Source organism: Aulonocara sp. 'chitande type north' Nkhata Bay, linkage group LG9, assembly GCF_057382095.1.
Source record: "Aulonocara sp. 'chitande type north' Nkhata Bay isolate Kocher_YH1m ecotype deep benthic linkage group LG9, A_spYH_male_GT1.1, whole genome shotgun sequence".
Taxonomy (NCBI): domain Eukaryota; kingdom Metazoa; phylum Chordata; class Actinopteri; order Cichliformes; family Cichlidae; genus Aulonocara; species Aulonocara sp. 'chitande type north' Nkhata Bay.
In genome coordinates this window covers 17,812,844-17,833,594 of record NC_141352.1, presented here as the reverse complement: position 1 = coordinate 17,833,594, position 20,751 = coordinate 17,812,844, and the positions used below count along the sequence as shown (strand labels likewise).

The window sequence follows — 20,751 nt, the reverse complement described above, 5'->3', positions numbered from 1 at the left end:
AGTGATTCAGCATTTCAAATCAACCAAGTTCAAAAACTTTATTGACCTAGAACCTGATTAGAATGCCAGATGATGTATTGTACAGAAAGTTGTACATATTCTTTTGCAACATAGAAAACTTTACATTGCTGTATCATATACATTTGTTTTCTACATCCATGAGCAGGAATGCACCCCAGTCATACTTAAAGCACAGCTAACATTTGTCATTTTCTCTATACATATATCTTTCCCCCAGACCAAAGAAAAAACCATTAAATATATTATTAACTTCTGATTTTTATACACAAGAGTGAAAACTAAACTCACATGAAAACAGACTAGTGACTCAAAAAAGCAGCTAGAATCAGTTTGCTGTCGTCTTCCAGTTATAGAAGCCCCGTTATCGTCTATTTCGGTTAAAAACCTCATAACATATAAAATGGAATAATTTAACCCATCACTTTCCGCGGTCTTAGTTTAATTACAAATCGTACTGTTTAGGACAATCTGCAGGAGGTGGTACAGTCAAATAAATTATCACAAAAGTAAAATCTCCAGTGCATTTGAAAAACAAAAACAAAACAGCTCAAGTGCAGCAAATCCAGAGAAGGAAAACAAATTTAAACAAAAATAAAAGAAATTTAGTGTTATAAGATTATATTACACAACGGCAGATCAGATCTGTACAACTAGTATCATCCAAGAGGCTATCCATACTAATGTTAGCCATCTGCAGTGCAGACAGAGAGATCATTACTATCAACGTGTGACAAACGTCACTGTCATAGTTGCAGAATATGTCTTTTTGCATGTTGCTGAAACCATTCATTCTTTGTTTTAAATATACAGTAAGAAGCACACCTTTTTTTTTTTTTATATCTTCCTTCTGAGCAGATCAGATATGGATAACTGTCAGTTGGTTATCAGTAGTTTTATCCAGTAGAGGCATCGCTACACATGGTACAAGACATGTTTTTATAGTGTTAGCAAGGACTCCGTCTGGGCTGTTTGTGTGTACAGGCGTGTCTGTGTGTGTGGTGACAGGGTTAAGGGAGCGGGTGGATGTTAACAGATAACTGACTGACAATCAGCCAATTTTAAATCAAGTGTTCGGCATAAAAACACACCGAGGCCCCTGAGGCAGCACAGAGCACCAGCACGGCCATGCGAATCTACGACGGAGGCCTTGGTAGGGCTTCGTGCTCCAGGCTGTTTGCGGTGCAGCGTCACTGGGCCTCCTCCCCAGCCTCCTCCCCAACCTCCATGTCAGTCTCTGGCTCACGGGCCTGCTGAGGCTCTGGCAGCTGTGCAATGTTAAACACGATGCCGATACGCAGGTAAAACTTTCTTAGGATAGCTCGGAGCTCGGGGATCAGGTCGAACTGCATGATCTCACACAGAAGAGGGTAGTATCTGGATGCATGAGCTTTGAACTACAAGGTGAGATGAGAGAACAGGAAGAGACAGAGGAAGACAATGAGAAGTTAGATCTTTAAACACATGCTCATATTCTTTTTGATGTACACAAAATCTACAAAGAGAAATCTGTAATGGCCCAGTCACACTAAAGTGAAAACAGGATGACAACCTCACTGTGACCAGAAAAATAAATAAATAATAAAAACAACTGACTGGGACTGAATTTAATTTTTTCGCGTTGGGTGACTAATTGCAGGTTTTTTCAGTGAATAGTTTTGTTCACAGGGTGACTTGACAGGTTGCCTTGTGGGAGGCAGCAGAGAATGTAATCACTCACAAACAAATTTGCAAAGGTTTGTAAATAAATGCCTCATTCATAAATGCACAGACTGCCAACATGCTGCTGATGAATGCAACACTCTACAATCTCTTTGCATTAGGGAACTTGACTTAACTGGCTGCCAATTGGTTGTAATCTGGTCATATATTTATATATGAAAGCAAGGTTGCAAAGTGTTTGTGTTCTTTTGCAGTCAAATTGCATCAAATTTTGTGGAGGACTTTCTGAATTTTTGATTCAGATGTATGAGGTTCTGGTTGGACTCTGAGCATAAGGTGGCATAGATGGCAACAGATCTTTCCCCCAATTTATCACAGTTCATTGCCAAGTTATCACTAACACACTGCATGTAAATACCAATTTGACCCCATTTACTTGCAAACAGACCATAGTCTAATTCTGTCACGTTTCCATTTTATTATCATCTTCATGTGCCTCTGACTGCAATGGTTTGCAGACCAGGTCTCCATCTTTGAAGCATCTATTTCAAATGCAATAAGATGAGTTCATTTCACTTGATTGTAATAATTTTGCTGTTATCTTCAACCACCATTTCCCATACCATAATACTCAAGGAAAACATGATGATGAATGTAGTGGGATTAAGGCTTAGCCTGCTCAGTTTTGTTTGTTGTATGCCTAACAGGATAGGTGCAAGCATATGTAACAGCACACATGGCCAAAAATATGTTTGTTTTGCCTCCGACACCAACAAAATACAAAAAAAATATAAGTATTAAGTATTAAGCTACATCACACGTAGACTTAAAAGGTCTTGTCTGTGTGTGCGCAGCAACGAGGAAGAGCATCAGTGGGTGGTTTTGGCTTCTTACCCTTTCATCATTGATCTTTAGCACCTTGGTGAGGAAGAGCAGCAGCAGGTTGGTCCACGCTTCTCTGTGGCTTTCTGAGGTCAGGGCCAAGAAGTATGCTACAGCCTCGCTGCACACGCTACACGAAAGAGAAGAAGAAATCTGGATTAACACACCGAACAGAACAAGCCTGGAAGTCAAATATGAAGTCAAACATAGAAAAGTGCTTCTGATTGTTTTCTAACGTACTGTAGCAAGGCAACATCTGCATCCCCCGCCTCACTTGTCACAAAAATTGCTGCGAGGATGATGAAGGTTGCTCTAGCTCAACGACTGCTAATTAAAACCCCAGACTGAGGCTGGTATGAAAACAATTGGATGTTTTTCTCCACACTTAAAGCTCAAGGAAAACTGAAGCCACCTTTTTGTCTTTGATCCTGCAGCTGCCTGACAACATCCACTTCCTCCTCTCCTCCCTCCTTCACACTCACAGCTCTCCCGCCATTGTGACTTAATGGCCACCCAAATCTGCTTTGGTCCCTGCGCTAATCAAACTAGCATGTGAGCTGCGTGGCCTCTGGTAAACAGAAAAAGTGCTTGTGTGGAGTTCAGACATAAGCCTGTGCTGCTGATGTGGTGTTTTAAGTGACACACAGCAGCATTTCAGTGAATTAGGATCTGCATGCAGGCACTAGCCTCCTCCACCCGCATCCATTCTTATCTCCTCTCTAATAATGAATGCAACTAGGAGAGACGAGCAATGATTCTTCTTCATTTTGACATCATCATCAATATGAAGGCGAGGCAGGGAGAGAAATGGGATGACAGCAGTGTGTGAGGCGTTGAATAAAGACAGTGTGATGACAGCAGTGCTGACTGAACAATGAAACATCTTATGCGCTGATTCCTTTGGATCCAAACATCACACAGCATCCACTTCAGACAACCTCAAAGCAGCTAACATGCTGGGCCTTCGCCACAAGTAACCGACTACAGTTACCGAAATCTCAACAACCCTCCCTAATGTCATAGCGACAACAGAACAGCCCTTTCCTTCAGACGTCTTGGGCTTCATTTGACCAATAAAATAGTTTAGAACTACAAAATAAATGCAAATAGACTTACGTACACTTAGACGAAGGGTTAAGCCAGTCCTTTTCCTTATAGTCTCTAATAGATTACTATAATAATATTGAGCCAATAATAAGATTTGGAATGTTTACACTCAGCTCCACTGACTGCCTCAGTAGATGCAAAGTTACCGCTGCCCATCAGGATAGCATGCGGTCCTTACTTGAGCAGTCGTCTCTGGACCTCCTCCCAGGCGTCCCGGCGGCTCTCGTCTGTGTACATGCGAAACAGGATGCGCAGCCCACATGCCAGGCTGCTGGTCTCCTGCTTCAGGAGATTGGGCTTCGACTTTCCTTTGAAACCTTCAAAATGAACAAACGCAAGCAAGTCTTTACAGCTCAGCATATTAAAGTTTTCGAGTTTTTGTCTGTCAAACCTAAAGAGACTCGAAACAGACTTTGTGTTACTGTAATTTTTGACTACATGATCAAAAGCAAAGGAGAAAAGATGGAGCCCATGTTCTCTCGCCCTACCTGCTTTCCACAGCAAGGTTCTTTGCTCGTTGTTGGAGTTGAAAGCCTTGGCAAAGTGGTGCGAGTCCAGCAGGCAATCCAGCAACTTAAAAAGCTGCTCAGAGGTCAGGTAGCGATACATTCCCTGGTCCTGGGTCTCCACGGAGACGTCTGCTGAACACACAGCATCCCGCTGCGAAAAGACAAATGAATGATGCATTACTTTGTAACACAAAAACAAAACACGGCCGCATTTCTACGCAGGAGTGGGAGAAAACAGCTGTTTGTACCTGAGCAGCTGCAAAGTTCTCCGCATCTTCCTTCTTACTGGTGGCGGGGAAAAAGACGATGTTGTCGATGGTCTGGATCAGCTCCAGCTGCACGACGCACTTTATGAGTAAAGCCGAGAATAAACGCTGCTCCTGGATCTCTGTGGGATACACAAGGGGGGGGGAGTTAATCAGAAAATGTACGCAGGCAAAAAACACACAGGGGTCAAAAATCCCTGAGTGAAGTGGCAGACTGACTTGTTTGGGTCCTACTCCTTGGACCGTCCTCGGTCACGCCTGAGGCTGAGCTGTACTGACTCTGCCGACGATTCTCCATCGCAGCTCTGTCGGAGCTGCTGATGGAATGCTGGTCATCAGAGCGGGACTGGATGTCCAATGACTTCTGGGAAACTGAGTCCTGGGAGCAAAGTAAACAGAGGTACTGCTATAATGCAAGAGCTGTACGTGTAAATCAATCAGTTATAGAAAATCTAACTTGTGTTCTCGTTTTTAAAAGGAAAGCAAAAATGCAACAATTTCATCACCTGCAACAAGCACAGGAAAGAAATAATTAGTGATATAAATGAAAAATACCAGCTGTTTGTCAGGCAGGCTCTGTGTTGATAAGTGCTCTCCCTCTGCCCCCGCTGGTCTCCATGTTAAAAGCCTTTGAGACAGGAGAATTAGTCATTCAATAAAACCCAACAAATTCATCTTTTCATGCAGGGTAATAAACAACATCCAGCTTTCATTATAGAAAAGTATCAGAGACGGCCGGCCGATTAAACCAACCAAGGTCTTAATTTAAAATCCATTATGATTTTTAACTTAATTATACATAATCTGAAAGAATGTGATTACACTGAATTGAGAGTGAAACATTAAAATCTAGACGCACAAAGCGAAAAATTAAGACTTTTATTCTTTAATTCGATCTGCCGCTTTCATTTTGCAACTAAGCACTGCTATAAGAATAACCGCAGGGATTAAATGCTGCATTCAAAAGCATGGGTGTGTTTTTGGCAGCAGCTTACGCGTGTGGGATTGTTGTCTTGAAGATGTCCAGCATGCAGTTACATGTCTTGTCCCAGGTTTCTGGGGAAAACTTCTCTCCATTAAGGATGACCACATTCTCTAGACAGTTTGTGCCTGAACGGGCGAGCTGCTCATTATCTGCAGAAGAAGAAGATAAGAGGAGGATGAGGAGGAGGAGGGGGAAGAGATAAGGAAACGGTGAATTGGAGAGGAGAGATGTTTCCTTATATTGCAATACCTAAGGGACTAACTGTGCAGCTAAACTACTTGACATTGACAGAAAGGGGGTTTTCACTGGTCCGGCCCACCTAAGTGAGCTGCACACCTCCCTGCCCCTTTATTCTGCCACTTTTTAGATAATTCTGCCTGTAAACATTAGCCAAAAAGAGGGATGTGCACTCACCTTGCTGCACACACCAGTAGAGCTGAGCAAGGATGTCATCCAGCAGGACGCCATTGAGGGACTCAAAGTATTGGGTGAAGACATCGCAGATGGCGTAAAGTGCGTGGTTGCAGGTAGTCGTCATCCACTCTGCTTTCTGAGGGCGCAGTGAGAAGGTTTCAGCATGAGACCAAAAACAAATATACCGGGAGATTAAAGATTGTGCTCTGACATTTTCTGAGTGCATCTGGCTGAGCCGTTCAAACACAGGATGTGAAGCAGAGGATGTGGATGAAAGCGTTATTGTGTACCTCAGTCTGTTGCTCGGGCAGCTTCATGTTGTCAAAGATCCTGAAGACAATTCTGAACAGATCCTGCCACCAGTGTTTTTCAAAGGTGTGCCCATAGGTCTTCATCACTTCAAACATCACTGTAAGCCCCCTGGGAAATACGCAGACACACACATGCACATTTTGTTTTTCTTAATACTATAGATGATGTGTTTTTAAGTCTTTAAAGTCTATAATCTAGCATTAACTCCAGCTGTGCAGCAGGACTATGTAGAACCCCATGCAAATTTTCCATTTCCAATCAGCTGAAATGTGAAAGCGTTTTAAAAGCACACTTGTGCATACAGGTACCCACCCTATAAGCTCCTAAACAGCAAGCTAAAAGGTAAATCCCGCCTACCTGGTCCTGACATCCAGTTTACACCTGTTGATGATGCAGGAGAGCTCAAAGAGAATAGGGAACCAACCCCGCACCCACACACGGTCCTCGGGCGCTACATTCATATCATCACTGGTGTAGTCTTTGAAGGCCTGCCAGAGAAATATGAGTTCACCACTGCACCATTTCTGCCTCAGGAGACAATTAATCCTCCCACACATCCATACATATTGTTCATGCCCCTGGTACGCACTGCACATGTTCTCAAGTTATTACGTCAAGCACAAGAAGGTGTTTTTTTTGCAGACAGTAGTAGATGTAGGATAGATTACAGAACTACATATATATTCATAATGCTAATGTCATGTATCTTAAATGCATTATCTTTAATAGTGTCTCTATATTGATGTCTTTATTATGACTTGAATTTTTTTGCTGCTTCAACCAACCATTTATATTCTGACTATCTGAGCTGATGCACAAGTCGGTGCATTTTGCATCATAATCAATCACAACACGCCTCCCGTACAGTATTAAATTAAGCGATCTGTATGAGACGAGGACTCGTATTGACCTGTGGCCTATCTGAGACGTATTTGGCGCAGTGTCGGATGAGGCGGATGGCTTCCATGCTGGTGTCTGGGAATGAGGCATTGCAGGCAAACTCTGACAGACACTTCACGGCATCCTGGAAGGAGTCGATTGTAGCCGCAAAGTGCTTTTCAAATACATTCGCTAGGAGGCAGACAGAGGAGGGAGCAAAATTAGAAGAGTGGTGGGGGTACAGGGGAAGCGCAAATTAAACCAGTCTGCTGACTACAAGGGAAATGGAAGTGGTTAACGATAAAATAAGTTGGGGAGGTTGTTGGACTTACTGACGATATGACCAGTGGTCTGGAAGGCCAGCTCCACGATGCTCTCATCTTGGTCAGAGGCAGCCAGGTGGAAGACGGAGAAGATGTTTTTCCATCCTGAACGGATGTTCGCTGCCTGGGAGTTAACCATCTGGGCGATACAGCGCACCACCATGTCTCGGATGGTGGGAGACCTGAATGGGAGACAGAGAAAAGAGGTGAGTGATGAAGCAGAAGGAGAAGGGGTCAAAACAAAGAGGAAAAAGAACAGGAAAGGAGGAGCCGCAAAATAGGAGGAATAAAGTAAACAAATATTTAGTATACCACATACATAGTATATGTAGTAACATCCTGTTATACAGTTTAAACCTTCTGTTTAAGGATGGAAGCCAATCAGAAGCAGTCTTAGGATATTTTCACACCAATGGTTTGTTTACTCTGGTCCAAATCAGTTGATGAGTTTATAAACTTGTAGCTTTTCTTTAGTTTGGCTTCTTAACACATACAAAAAAAACTTACAGGGGTACTTGAAGTGTATTGGATAGATGTGTCTGGGGTGAGAGCAACAAAAGTAAATACAGGAAGAAGGTGCTGTGCTCTGGACTGCTGGAGAACATGCTACCCCTGATGCATCCCACAATGCTAAGCATACAGGATGTGACTACAGAAAAGCTTTTAACTTCAGCCTGTAAGGTGCACGTGATAGTTTTGTTGGATGGAGGTCGGATCACATCCACGCCATAAAGACACACTCTTAAGGAGAGGATGGCCTTAAAGGAATAAAAGCTAACATAGCTTGTTTCAGGCAGTGAATGTGTTAGAGTTATCACTGGGATGCCGGTGTGATAGCTCCCTCAGGACAAGGACTCCAGTCAGAGAGTTGGGCACAGAGAGTGCTTTCCAGATATACTATAATGAACATTAACTGATTGAACAGCAGGCCAGTAGTACAGCAACTGGCATACTCAGTGAGAGTATAAGGGTGCGTATGTCTGTGGTTCTAAATAACAAGAAAACAGGGAGAATAATTACATGACAAATATAACAACCATTACTTTTCAACATCATACATCAATAACTAAATGCTCTGGCTTAATGAAATCTCACATTGGCAGGAATATCTGTTTATCCAAAACAACAGAAAGGCCTAATATCTCAATATTAGCAAAGATCAGCAATTAGGTGGTCATCACAGCCCTCTAGTGGCCAAATAACCTAACTGATATACATGGATCTGACCTGTGTCAAAGGCTACATGCTTCTGCCAATATCAGTCGAATCTCCTAACATACTCCATATCAGGTACATGTCTTATAATGTGCTACCTCCTAATCTAAAACCCCTAAAGGATGTAAACAATATGTCAGAGTATAGATCAGTCTCCTCCTAGACCGCCTCAGTGGAGATGTATACTTTAGCAACATAATACCACAGACTTCTAACAACTTCCTGAAATTAACGGAAGTATATATGTGTGTGTGTGTGTGTGTGTGTATCCAACCTATTAATTTAGGAATTGATCCTTAGAGCTACAGAGGTTCTGAATCACACTGGAAATCGCTATTCCCCCGTGCTTAGCGCTCCTCGGACTCTTAGTACGGCTGGACTGTCGTAAAAGCATGTGACATCATCACCCAGCAAACAATAACAATGAAAGTGAAAAATAAGGAGACTTTCTGACAGAATGCGTCGAGGCACAATATAAACTAAATAAGCATTATTTTGAACTCTGGATGACAGCAAAGCTACTCTAGTAGAGTCAAAGAAGAAAAACATGGAGCTGGTGCCTGCATAATTGGTCCCTTTTAAAGAGAAGAAAATGAATCCCGTCATTGATTTCAATTAGCTTTAAAGGCTCTTGATGACATCCACAGCCCTGTTCTCAGAGAGAATGATTATTCCAGCTTTGGCTAGAGTTGTGGCCTCAGTGAAGAGCAATCCTAATTGCTCCGTAGCTATGAATGAGAGAGGAGTTCTGCCTCCACTCACCATTACACACACCGACACAGGGGAAGGCAGCATGAACGAGCATGAGCGAGACACACTGCGCTGCAGGGTTTACGTGGCTGCCTGCCATCTCCTCTCTGTTGAAGCTCTCGGGCTGTTCAATCTGTGGGTGGATTTATACTTAAACTGCTACTCCTATTTCATATCAATGAAACGTGTGCTGTAACGAAACAGCTTTCCTCTTTGACGTGCCACGCAGCAGCCTTTACGGGAAAATCGCTCTCATTTATAAATGATAGCTGCTTAAATTCCAGCCGAGATAGATTCGGAGCAAACGAGGAAAGAGAGGCTTTTACGTGAATTCACTGAAAGGGTAATGCAAAGAGACTGAAATGGGTCAGCTGAAATGCTGGGTTGCTACTCGTCCCCACGTGAGAAAGCAAACAACATGCCAACTCACTGCTACAGGGAGGAAGGGAGGGAGGCACAGAGCTGCAGATGAGGTTAAAGGGAGAGGTTTGAGTGCGTTATTTCATTCTGTGCATGCGCCCAAGAACAAGGGGCGATTCCTAACTTGTCTTTACACCACCAGGAACTACAGATTTCCACTTGCAGAGTTAACGTGATCACTCACTCACACATGATTGCACTCCTTCTGTACCTGTTCTTCTTCATGATGTGCTCAAAAGGCCTCAGGAAGTCTTTCTGGAATCTGAAGTTAGCCAGCTCCCCCTTTTCCAAAAACTTCATGGACAGCTGCCGAAGAGAATCCACCGCGAAAATGGCCACATCTTCATTGGGATTGCACCCAACCTACACAAAGACAGAACAATATTGTTAACACTGTATTATTTTTCACATTTTTTTCTCCTAAATTCAGCGCATGATGTGCGGCTCTCTGAGAACACACTGTTCCTTTACTGAAAAGTAAAGGAACAGTGTGTAAGCCATTTCTTGAATAAACTTTTCACATAACAGGCACTCCTTCGCCAAAATCCAGGCTGTAGCTGCGCCGTGAGACTCGAATCTTGGTGAGAGACGAGTCCTTGAATATCAAAATGCCAGAATTTGGCAACAATCGGTGTTTATCATTACAAAACAGAAAGTGGGAGAGAGAAGGAAAACAAGCCTTTGTAGCTCAGCTCCTGCAAACCTTTGGGATAGATTTTCAAACCAACACTTTATGGAGGAACAAAGCTACCAAAACATAAATTTAAAAAAATAAAATTTGTATTGAAATATCTATAAAACCAGTGTTACTCACTTCCCCTGTCAGTGATCGTAATGTTGTGCCCGATCAGTGTATTAAGCTATGAGTTATCTAGTTCTCGCTCACCTTGTTAAAGTGGTCTCCAATAACCTCCCAGATCCTGGACCACTGCAGCCTGATGCGACCCATGTTGTAGTAGGAGATCTCCACTATCTTCTGCAGGCTGAACATACGTGGGTGTGTGGGCGAGGCCAGCTCATCCATGGACACGGCGCACAGCCAGCGCACGAAATCAACTGATGAACGGACAGAAAACGTTGGCAATGAAAAGCGGTTTGTGCAGGACGTGATTCATGCCAATTAAAAACAGCTAGCATGTACCTCTGCTTGTAAGCAATAAGGAAATTACATGTATAATAGTGGATCAGCTGGACTCACCTATTGCATTACCGTCCAGTCTGGTAGAACCTGTGAATATCCTGTACAGAAACACAAATTACTTAAGAGCTGCGCTGTATTTTCATTTCTTTTTACTCCAAAATAAAGGTAGATAAGAGGATGTGATCCTTGCTACGTTCATTTACTGCATGCTTCGTTTAAGGACGTTAAAGTCTACAAATAAACAAACAACAGCAGGAGGTGCATACCTGTCCACAGCCACCACCACACTCTGAGAGCTGGTCTCTCCGATGGACTCCTGAATGCTGGCAATCTGCTTACGGTCCACAGTCCCTCCAACTGCAGAGCAAAACACAGGTGGTTGTTAGGCTGATTTAGGCTTTAACGTTGGTCTTTGTGTGCACGATGCATTCAAATGATGATCGCTGACCTAAACCCAGGTACTCATCGCTGCTCTGCTCCTTCGTGCTCGCAATGAAGCCCTCCTTGCCCCGCACCGTCCCTGAGATGTAGCGTGCCTTGACCCCGGTACCAATCAGCTGAGCCAGCTCCAGCTGACTGATGCACTTCAAGATCTGCAAGGAGAAACAACAGTGAAGTATTTGGTGGAAGAAAAAAAAAACAGATGCAGAAATGTAGAAAGAAGTTAAAAAACAAGCAAGCGCAGCAAACTATCATATCGTTAGCTTCATAGCATAATTGCCTAAGTCATTTGACTAAGTCAATGACTTAGGCACTTATGCTATGAAGCTAACGATATGTAGAATAAAGTGGGAAAAGGGTAACACCAAAATTCTACAAAATGTGAGCTATAAACAAAGTAAAGACAGGTCTCTGCTCTGTTCTACAGTGGGGCAAAAAAGTATTTAGTCAGCCACCGATTGTGCAAGTTCCCCCACCTAAAATGATGACAGAGGTCAGTAATTTGCACCAGAGGTACACTTCAACTGTGAGAGACAGAATGTGAAAAAAAAAAAATCCATGAATCCACATGGTAGGATTTGTAAAGAATTTATTCGTAAATCAGGGTGGAAAATAAGTATTTGGTCAATAACAAAAATACAACTCAATACTTTGTAACATAACCTTTGTTGGCAATAACAGAGGTCAAACGTTTACTATAGGTCTTTACCAGGTTTGCACACACAGTAGCTGGTATTTTGGCCCATTCCTCCATGCAGATCTTCTCGAGACCAGTGATGTTTTGGGGCTGTCGCCGAGCAACACGGACTTTCAACTCCCGCCACAGATTTTCTATGGGGTTGAGGTCTGGAGACTGGCTAGGCCACTCCAGGACTTTCAAATGCTTCTTACGGAGCCACTCCTTTGTTGCCCGGGCGGTGTGTTTTGGATCATTGTCATGTTGGAAGACCCAGCCTCGTTTCATCTTCAAAGTTCTCACTGATGGAAGGAGGTTTTGGCTCAAAATCTCACGATACATGGCCCCATTCATTCTGTCCTTAACACGGATCAGTCGTCCTGTCCCCTTGGCAGAAAAACAGCCCCATAGCATGATGTTTCCACCCCCATGCTTCACAGTAGGTATGGTGTTCTTGGGATGCAACTCAGTATTCTTCTTCCTCCAAACACGACGAGTTGAGTTTATACCAAAAAGTTCTACTTTGGTTTCATCTGACCACATGACATTCTCCCAATCCTCTGCTGTATCATCCATGTGCTCTCTGGCAAACTTCAGACGGGCCTGGACATGCACTGGCTTCAGCAGCGGAACACGTCTGGCACTGCGGGATTTGATTCCCTGCCGTTGTAGTGTGTTACTGATGGTGACCTTTGTTACTTTGGTCCCAGCTCTCTGCAGGTCATTCACCAGGTCCCCCCGTGTGGTTCTGGGATCTTTGCTCACCGTTCTCATGATCATTTTGACCCCACGGGATGAGATCTTGCGTGGAGCCCCAGATCGAGGGAGATTATCAGTGGTCTTGTATGTCTTCCATTTTCTGATGATTGCTCCCACAGTTGATTTTTTCACACCAAGCTGCTTGCCTATTGTAGATTCATTCTTCCCAGTCTGGTGCAGGTCTACAATACTTTTCCTGGTGTCCTTCGAAAGCTCTTTGGTCTTGGCCATGGCGGAGTTTGGAGTCTGACTGTTTGAGGCTGTGGACAGGTGTCTTTTATACAGATGATGAGTTCAAACAGGTGCCATTCATACAGGTAACGAGTGGGGGACAGAAAAGCTTCTTACAGAAGACGTTACAGGTCTGTGAGAGCCAGAGATTTTCCTTGTTTGAGGTGACCAAATACTTATTTTCCACCCTGATTTACGAATAAATTCTTTACAAATCCTACCATGTGGATTCATGGATTTTTTTTTCACATTCTGTCTCTCACAGTTGAAGTGTACCTCTGGTGCAAATTACTGACCTCTGTCATCATTTTAGGTGGGGGAACTTGCACAATCGGTGGCTGACTAAATACTTTTTTGCCACACTGTAGATATACAAATTGATATCCCAGAGGAATCTGAGGCTCGGGAAAGATGATCATTTAAATATGAGATGAATTATAACAACACGTTCCTGCGAGCCAACACAAACGCCAGTTTCATGTGACATAAGTGGAGCGAACCTCATGCCAGGAGTTTCCCAGATAGTTTCCATCTGTGTGGGCCACAGTGATGAGGGTCTTGATGGTGTCAATGTTCTTCTGCTTCATTTCTGCAATGCCTGAGGTGGCTGTGAGCAGGGTGAACCTGGCCAGAGCCTGCACATACGCATCCCTCTCCAGCTGTGAGAGGCAAAACAACAACAATGCTTTGTGTCAACGCGCTGCCAGGTCGGTAATACGGTACGGCACTAGTCCTACAAAACAGATTGCAGTACCTGAATGGAGAAGATGCACGCGATCCTGATGGCACAGCGGATTCCTTCAAGACACAGCGAGGCCACCTCAGTGTCGTCGCAGTCCTGAAGCCCCACGCTGAAGGCGGCCAGGAAGGGCGTCCATGCCAGCTGAGGAAACAAACAAACAACAACGGCAAGGATGATTTGTTTGCAGCTGTGTCTGTGCCCAGCTGTGTCTGAAGCACATGTGCATGCGCTGGCGTTATTACCTTGAACATGGGTCTGACATGCTCCAGATGTGTGGCACTGGTGAAGGGAGCCTGCACGTGGCTGACGGCCTCCATCAGAGCTTTGGCCGTCTTAGCCATCTGCTCCATCTCCAAGTTGTACAGCAGGCGCCTCTGCTTCTCGCTGGCCACACCTGAGCAATAAACCCCAGACATTTTTTTTTTTTTTTTTTTTTTTACAGAAAGTGGAAAAAAAACTGCAGCTTTTCTTTTAACAGCTGCTGCAAAGTGTAAATCAGAAGTGTTTTTCATAGAATAACTGATTTCTGATAGCTCCAAGCCTCATCCAAAACCATTCCAGCAACAACGATATCAAGTAAATGACTCTGGATAATATCTACAATCTCCTTTTTCATTACACCTTTGAGAACTCCTCCAGCACTGAGACTCACTTTGCTTGTTGGATTTCATGGTGAGCTCTTTTGTCTCCTTCATGGCGATCTTTTTCCCCGCGATCTCGTCGTAGATGGCTGAGAGATATTCCTCAGGTAGGTCTTTGCTGTCATTGATGCCCCGGTTCATCTTGATATATTGCTCTTTTGCCATTTTATTCTTAACCTTTGCAGATAACAACAGGGATTCGGGTCAAAAGCTGCTTATTTAACTTCTGTGATTTATGCTGAACAGATATTTAAGGGAAGGACTGCTGTCTAAACACATCCCGAAGGCCGTTGCCTCACTGAGGCGGAGCGCTCACCTGTGGACTGTGAAGGTCTGTTGTCAACATAATGATTGAGTAGGCAAGGACATACGCAGTGTCAGCGCTGGCAAAGAGCGTTTGCCTGGGAAAGGGACAGGAAAGCAAGGGTAGGAGAGCAGATTAATTTAACAGCACTGTGTTTACTGACCACAGAGAACCAAACGCAAGCATTTCCAGAGTCATAAACTCACCCCTGGTTGCATTCAAGATATCTCGCCGCAAATTTCTCCATGAGCCGGTCGATTTTCTGGGCCTCTCCGGGCAGCCGAAAGCCCTCCAGGAACATCCTCAGCGCAGAGACAAAGTCTTTGCCCTGGAAGTCCATTTGATCCACGTAGGCGTACATCACCTCTTTATTGAAACGGTCATTATCCCCGAGGAATTCTCCCACTTGAGTCTGACAGAGCAAAAGAAAACAGAGGCTATGTGAAACGTGCCGCAACGTAAAACACATATTTAGCATTTGTCTGTGCTGGTTCTTATCTACTGCGTGTGTGGGAGAGTGTCTGAAATAGATTGAAGTTCTGAGATGAGATTTCTTTTCTAATGAGATGGAATGACCATAAATGTGCCAAAGTTTGTCTTTCTCTGGGAAATTTCTTAATATGCATGAAGCACCAAAAATACATTTGACAAACTCAGCACCAACATTTCTTTTCAGAAATAATCATGTGGGGTATTACCAGTTTTATGCAAACAACATTTTTTTCTACTGGGCTACAAATGCCAATTGCATCAGGCGCATGCTAGCGACAGCAGGATAGGATGTAGACTTTAATAGTATCCTACTGTAGCTGATCTGGGCTCTGTACCACAAAACAGGTTCAACATCTTTCCATTATATGGATCCACTTACCCTAACATCGGGACATGAACATGATAAAGTAACCCAGGCTTTATCAATCTAGCTGGGATATGATTAGCATGTTTACATCAAAGGGAAGTGGTGCTGTTAGCTGGTAAGTTATGTGTAAGAAACTGTATTTATCACTGATCCTCATTGTTAGACCCTCTTGCTCTCCACACACAGGGGTTTTTTCCAGGAATGGATTTTTCTAGGCAACTGATTGGTCAGTAAGAGGCGATTTCATACCTGCTGATCTTTAATCTCAAACCTATCATTTTCCAGAGCAGGTTAGGTTGGCAACATGTTACCATGGCAATATAACCCAGCAAGACCTGAACCACCTTGATAGTCCTGAAAACTCAGGGTTAATCCTGAAGTTAAGATAGATTAGCCACATCCTGCTTCATAGGACAGGCTGTAGCGTTAGCTTGCTGCACCCTTGTTCTGACGGGCGGATGCAGGCAACAGAAGAAAAACAGTCCCTTCACGCCATCTCATATGTCATCTGTTGCAATATTTACAATATTAGACATTCTTAGACTTTCTTCATTTCATATCTCAGCTTTAGTTAACGATTCTGATCTCCAGATGTTTGTGTGGGAAACTCACTCCATGCTACTAGAATGAGCCATTTTCCTCCCTGCCATAACTTCGCTTGAGTAAATCTCATTTGTGCTATTTTTAATAACACCCCCCGACACATACAACAACTGTTCTGGTGCCACAGCCGCACTTACAACTCTGGCACCATCAGCCGTCGGTGACTGAGTATCGTATTCGCTTAACCCGGTCTTGGGATAAAGCTGTAAACGTTACACCTGCTCTGAGATCACTGTGCGGTTTGTTCTTCCTCACTTCAACATGCCAAAAGTCTGGACCCAAATCTGTGTTGTGGTGTGAGCAGAGAAGCAGATCTGTACTCTGTTTTAGCTGAAAGTAAGAACCACATGACTTCTTACCGAATCGAGCCTCTCCTCCTGGTGCAAAAACTGAGCAAGGTCCTCGGGGGTTGTACCCAGCATGCCTTGCTCCTGAAGGTACTGAATTCCTCTCTTTGGTTTCTTGTTAAACCTATAGAAGATCCAGAGAAGGACAACTTAATGAAGCTAATGCCACAGTTATCCGGAGGATAAAACGATTACTCCGTGAAAGCGGCACCCCTTACAGGTCGATGCCCTGCTCGATGATCTCCTTTTGCTGCTTGAGCACTTCAAACTGCTCTGGGTTGTCAGTACCAGACATCTGCGTGCTGTAGCTTCCGATACCGGACGAGGCTGTGGAGTCCAGAGAGTTAATGCTCCCATAGCGGTTTATGGTCTCCGGAGCCTTGGACTCTGTGCTTTCTTGTTCTGATGGTTTCTCTTGGCCTGAGGAATAAAAAAGAAAGAAAAAAATACACCAGATAAGACAACGCAGAAGGGACGACAGATAAGTGGACATATATGATAATAACAGAAAAAAAAGACTATTGTTGCAACTCCCAGCAAACATCATAGAAGCGAGGCCTTTAATTGAAACTCTGGCACAAGCATGGCCTCAAGGCTTAAAAAACAGCTAACTTAAAGCTAGTACTGCAGGAGACAAACTTCAGTCATTTAAAAGGGGGAAAACTGGACCAAAGAAAATGAACCCAAGGTCTACTTAATGATTTTTTGTTGTTGTTGGCAGGGAGGGTATGAATGCAAGCGTTACTCGAATCCGTGCACAATCGCAGCTTAATGAATTCCAGAAACACGCATTTATTCACACTGTCGGAGCAGGTGCAAGGCAGGAGGGAGGGGAGGGGTATTATAAAAGGTGGGTTATCTGAAAAGCTCCAGGTCGTCAAAGGGAAAGCAGAAAGAACTTAGACACCAACAGAGGCTGGTTTCTTAAGCCTGCTGGAGTAAGCTCAGGGATCTGCTGCTGCTGGAGCGAGTCCACGCTGTAAGACGGAGGGAGTCTGATTACCTATCGGAAACTCTTTAAAACATTCAGGACAAAGCCGCAGTAATGTGAGCTGGCACTCTGTGTCCACTCCCCGGCTTACAGAACGGAGGGAAAACAATGGGGGAACACAAGCTGTGCGTCGGGGAACTACTTTATAACGTTTCCATCAAAACCAACCAGCAGCATTTTCACCTATTAGTAGTTGTGGTTAAATTCAAACACGGTTTTTGTTACAAATCTATGGGTGTAGCTGGGCAACAGGAAACTCTCAAACACAAGCTATGTAACCCAACATTAGTACAAAACTCCCTACGGACACAACGGGTGTAAAACGAGCGACACAAACACGTTCCAGCAAACACTCCATACTGCTCTACTGTTACCTGCTCTTGCTTTGAAGTCGTTCACAAGGAGAGACAAGGGACAGTTTAAAAACAGGGGATGTGATATATTGTACTGCTATACTCTATTTGTAACCACAATTCATATTCCACATTGTAAAATAAAAGAAAACAGTGAAAACTTCTCTGTCTGAAATTCGGCGGCAAACGTAACATTCAAAATTCAAATACTAACCTATGAGTTCCTGCTAGATTGCTAATGAGGTGGCATAAGTTTTGAAATAGAAATAGCGCCACTGTGAGCGAACACAGCTGCCTATGCTAGTTAGCCCTGTTAGCCCAGCCTGAGGCTAGCCCATGGGCTGCTCCAGAAGGCTTCTGGGATATCTTTCCAGTGCTTTCACGCAGCTGTACTCTTCCTTAGTTTGAGCAAACAACAGAAATCCTCCGATGTGCTGAAAACCCAAGGGCCAGTCTGACACTGAAGATATCTTCAGTCCACCCCCCCCGCCTCAATCATGGCTCGGCCTAAGGTATCGTTCTTTTCAGGATTAAACCTCCTGGATTAGCCTGTCTGCGCCAGCCTCTGGGCATTATCCCGCTGCTTCGAGCGGTGGGAACCGAGCTGATGAACGTTTGCATTTCTTCTTAAGAGTTGTAGCTCTCCCAGATGAATGCCAGCTGTCCACCCTGCCTCTGATTGCAACTATGCTGATGGAGCTTTATCGCAAACCAGTAAAAACCTTTAAAAGCCTGAATTATGAAATTATTGCTAGAAATGTCTACATTTTGGAAATAGGAGTGTTTATCAAAAATCTGGCAAATAAAATAAAAAAAATATGCAATCTTAATTAGCATAACAGTGTTTAATTAGCATCATATTTCCTACATTAGGTGGAGGATTGAAAAAGACGGAGGCTACAAGGCAAAAAATAAAATTAAGGTACCCAAACACTTCCTTTTATTTAAGCTTTAGTCATACATTCAAAGCTCATTCTGAAGATTTCAGTAATATTACAGGCTTGTGTCCTGATGTATTCATTCGTGTTATATGTTCTGTATTCTGCAATTTAACCAAACAGTCTTCACTGTTATTTTTAAGGAATTACTACACTCTCCCCTGCAGTAACACATTGTTCTGTGTACAGCTAGCCTGTCTTGGATTGTTTCAAACTACCAGCCAAACACTGATCAGTGTGCAGAATAACAATGAAGAGGAAGGTTATGCCTTGTATTCAGATCAGGTCTGATGACTGCCAGACAGTTTTGATAAAAGACACGAGTGTCTCACCGAGGCTGGTCTGGGAATTGGGGTTGACGTATTGGTCTTTACTCCACTCCACCATACACTTCAGGATTGACACTAGACACTCAAGGCCTTTCTTTCTCAGGGTCAGCTCCTAGAAAAGCATCCCAACAGTTTTTTTCAGCCCAAGATTGTGAATAATAGCAATAATAACTTTAAATTAAATAAATAAATAAAATCACCTGCTGGGGGGTTATCCCAAGCTCATGGCCTCCACGACCTTGTGCAATTTTCGAGAGGTCGTTGACCAGCCGTTCAAATATGTTAGCAGCATTCAAGTCACAGTCATAGTTCACGTAGATGTCCACCACACTCTGGGCGTCTGATGGGACAGATGGGAGCCAGATGGAGTTTGGGAGTGAAAATGTGGAGGGTGAATCAATAGGCATACATATAAAGATAATAATTAATCATTAGATGAAACTGCAACTTTGTTACGACAGTCACGTGAAAAAAGAAGCAGTTCATATGAGGTATTATTCAGCATTTCTGTACAGCTAAAAACTTTTTTGACAACTAGCAGATATATCTGCACCACATCTAAAGCCCCAATCAAAGTACTTCTATTTTCTAAATGACACAAAGAGAAGTGAAAATAGAGAGAGACGCCAACCTGCACATATTCTAGTGAGGGTTTGTATAACCATCCATTTGTGGTCATAGGAGCTTGTGGACGTCTCAAGAATATACAGGAAAATCTCCTTGAAGAACACCTGTTGAGAGAGTTCATGTGACAGTGTAAACATGAATCACACACACAAGGAGAGGTAAAAACAACCTTCAGTTGCCTGCATAACCAAAAAAAAAAAAAAAAAAGAGATAGCCCACACGCAACCCTCCAGAAGCAAAACACGATTCCCCTCGAGTGGATACAACAAATATAGCAGGTGGATGTCAAATGTTCGACAGTTAGACTCAGAAGAATAAACTGTAGGCAGAGGAGGAAGAACGTTACAGCAGATATGGTAACAGCCCGTCAATATCTCTTACCACTGAAAGATGCTAGATATAAACATGAAAGATACACATATATACTGACAGTTCTTCACTGTAAAAACAAGTCGATCAAAATTATTTTCTCTTTTAAATGTGGCGTTTAACACCTCAATTGTTCCTGTGTTTCCTACAAAGTGAACCAGGTGCCAGATGAACTAGTTGGCTGATGAACTAGCCAAGTAGTTCATCGGGTTTTCCCTGCACATCTAAGTAAAAATAAAAGAGAGAAAAATATCCTAGCTTGACTCACCATGGGAAAAATATTGAATGACTTCTGGGTTCAAAACATTTCTTTGTACTACGTTCCAGAGACTGTTAGTGCAGAAACTGCTGCTTTCTATGGCGATCCTTTCTGTCGATACCTTTTTGCTATAAACGGCACTTCTTTGAAAGTCCAAAAGTAGCCGGGCACAAAACGACTTGGGTCTCTAAAGCTAATTTTCCCTTCATCAGTAATGTACAAGGAGGATTTCTTTTATTACTCACACATTTACACCTAATAAGGATTTAAGTGTGCCGACACAGGTCGCTGCCTTCCTAGATGTTTGCATTTTTAATACAGTTGTAAGCTGCATTATTGTCAGACAAGTTTAATAGTAAGTAAGACCCCAAATAAGAGGGGCTGCATGTCTTTGTGATG

At 43.3% G+C, this 20,751-nt stretch overlaps 1 protein-coding gene across 2 annotated transcripts in view; it reads right to left on the bottom strand.

Moving 5' to 3' along the window:
* Positions 1 to 23: 23 nt before the first annotated feature.
* Positions 24 to 20,751, bottom strand: part of arfgef1 (ADP-ribosylation factor guanine nucleotide-exchange factor 1 (brefeldin A-inhibited)) — a 53,305-nt gene continuing 32,577 nt past the window's right edge. For both annotated transcript variants that reach the window (XM_086306178.1, XM_086306179.1), the window contains 29 exons: positions 19,729 to 19,828; positions 19,298 to 19,437; positions 19,101 to 19,209; positions 16,705 to 16,906; positions 16,499 to 16,610; positions 14,884 to 15,089; positions 14,690 to 14,774; positions 14,385 to 14,550; positions 13,975 to 14,126; positions 13,745 to 13,873; positions 13,491 to 13,649; positions 11,332 to 11,476; positions 11,150 to 11,240; positions 10,941 to 10,981; positions 10,629 to 10,798; positions 9,954 to 10,105; positions 7,367 to 7,539; positions 7,066 to 7,226; positions 6,513 to 6,643; positions 6,134 to 6,263; positions 5,844 to 5,979; positions 5,440 to 5,578; positions 5,000 to 5,072; positions 4,664 to 4,823; positions 4,427 to 4,566; positions 4,158 to 4,329; positions 3,848 to 3,986; positions 2,575 to 2,692; positions 24 to 1,415 (listed from right to left, as the gene is read on the bottom strand). In XM_086306178.1, coding sequence (XP_086162304.1) covers positions 1,209 to 1,415; positions 2,575 to 2,692; positions 3,848 to 3,986; positions 4,158 to 4,329; positions 4,427 to 4,566; positions 4,664 to 4,823; positions 5,000 to 5,072; positions 5,440 to 5,578; positions 5,844 to 5,979; positions 6,134 to 6,263; positions 6,513 to 6,643; positions 7,066 to 7,226; positions 7,367 to 7,539; positions 9,954 to 10,105; positions 10,629 to 10,798; positions 10,941 to 10,981; positions 11,150 to 11,240; positions 11,332 to 11,476; positions 13,491 to 13,649; positions 13,745 to 13,873; positions 13,975 to 14,126; positions 14,385 to 14,550; positions 14,690 to 14,774; positions 14,884 to 15,089; positions 16,499 to 16,610; positions 16,705 to 16,906; positions 19,101 to 19,209; positions 19,298 to 19,437; positions 19,729 to 19,828 — 4,038 coding nt within the window. In that variant the 3' untranslated portion in view covers positions 24 to 1,208. The remainder of the gene's footprint in view (positions 1,416 to 2,574; positions 2,693 to 3,847; positions 3,987 to 4,157; positions 4,330 to 4,426; positions 4,567 to 4,663; positions 4,824 to 4,999; positions 5,073 to 5,439; positions 5,579 to 5,843; positions 5,980 to 6,133; positions 6,264 to 6,512; positions 6,644 to 7,065; positions 7,227 to 7,366; positions 7,540 to 9,953; positions 10,106 to 10,628; positions 10,799 to 10,940; positions 10,982 to 11,149; positions 11,241 to 11,331; positions 11,477 to 13,490; positions 13,650 to 13,744; positions 13,874 to 13,974; positions 14,127 to 14,384; positions 14,551 to 14,689; positions 14,775 to 14,883; positions 15,090 to 16,498; positions 16,611 to 16,704; positions 16,907 to 19,100; positions 19,210 to 19,297; positions 19,438 to 19,728; positions 19,829 to 20,751) is intronic.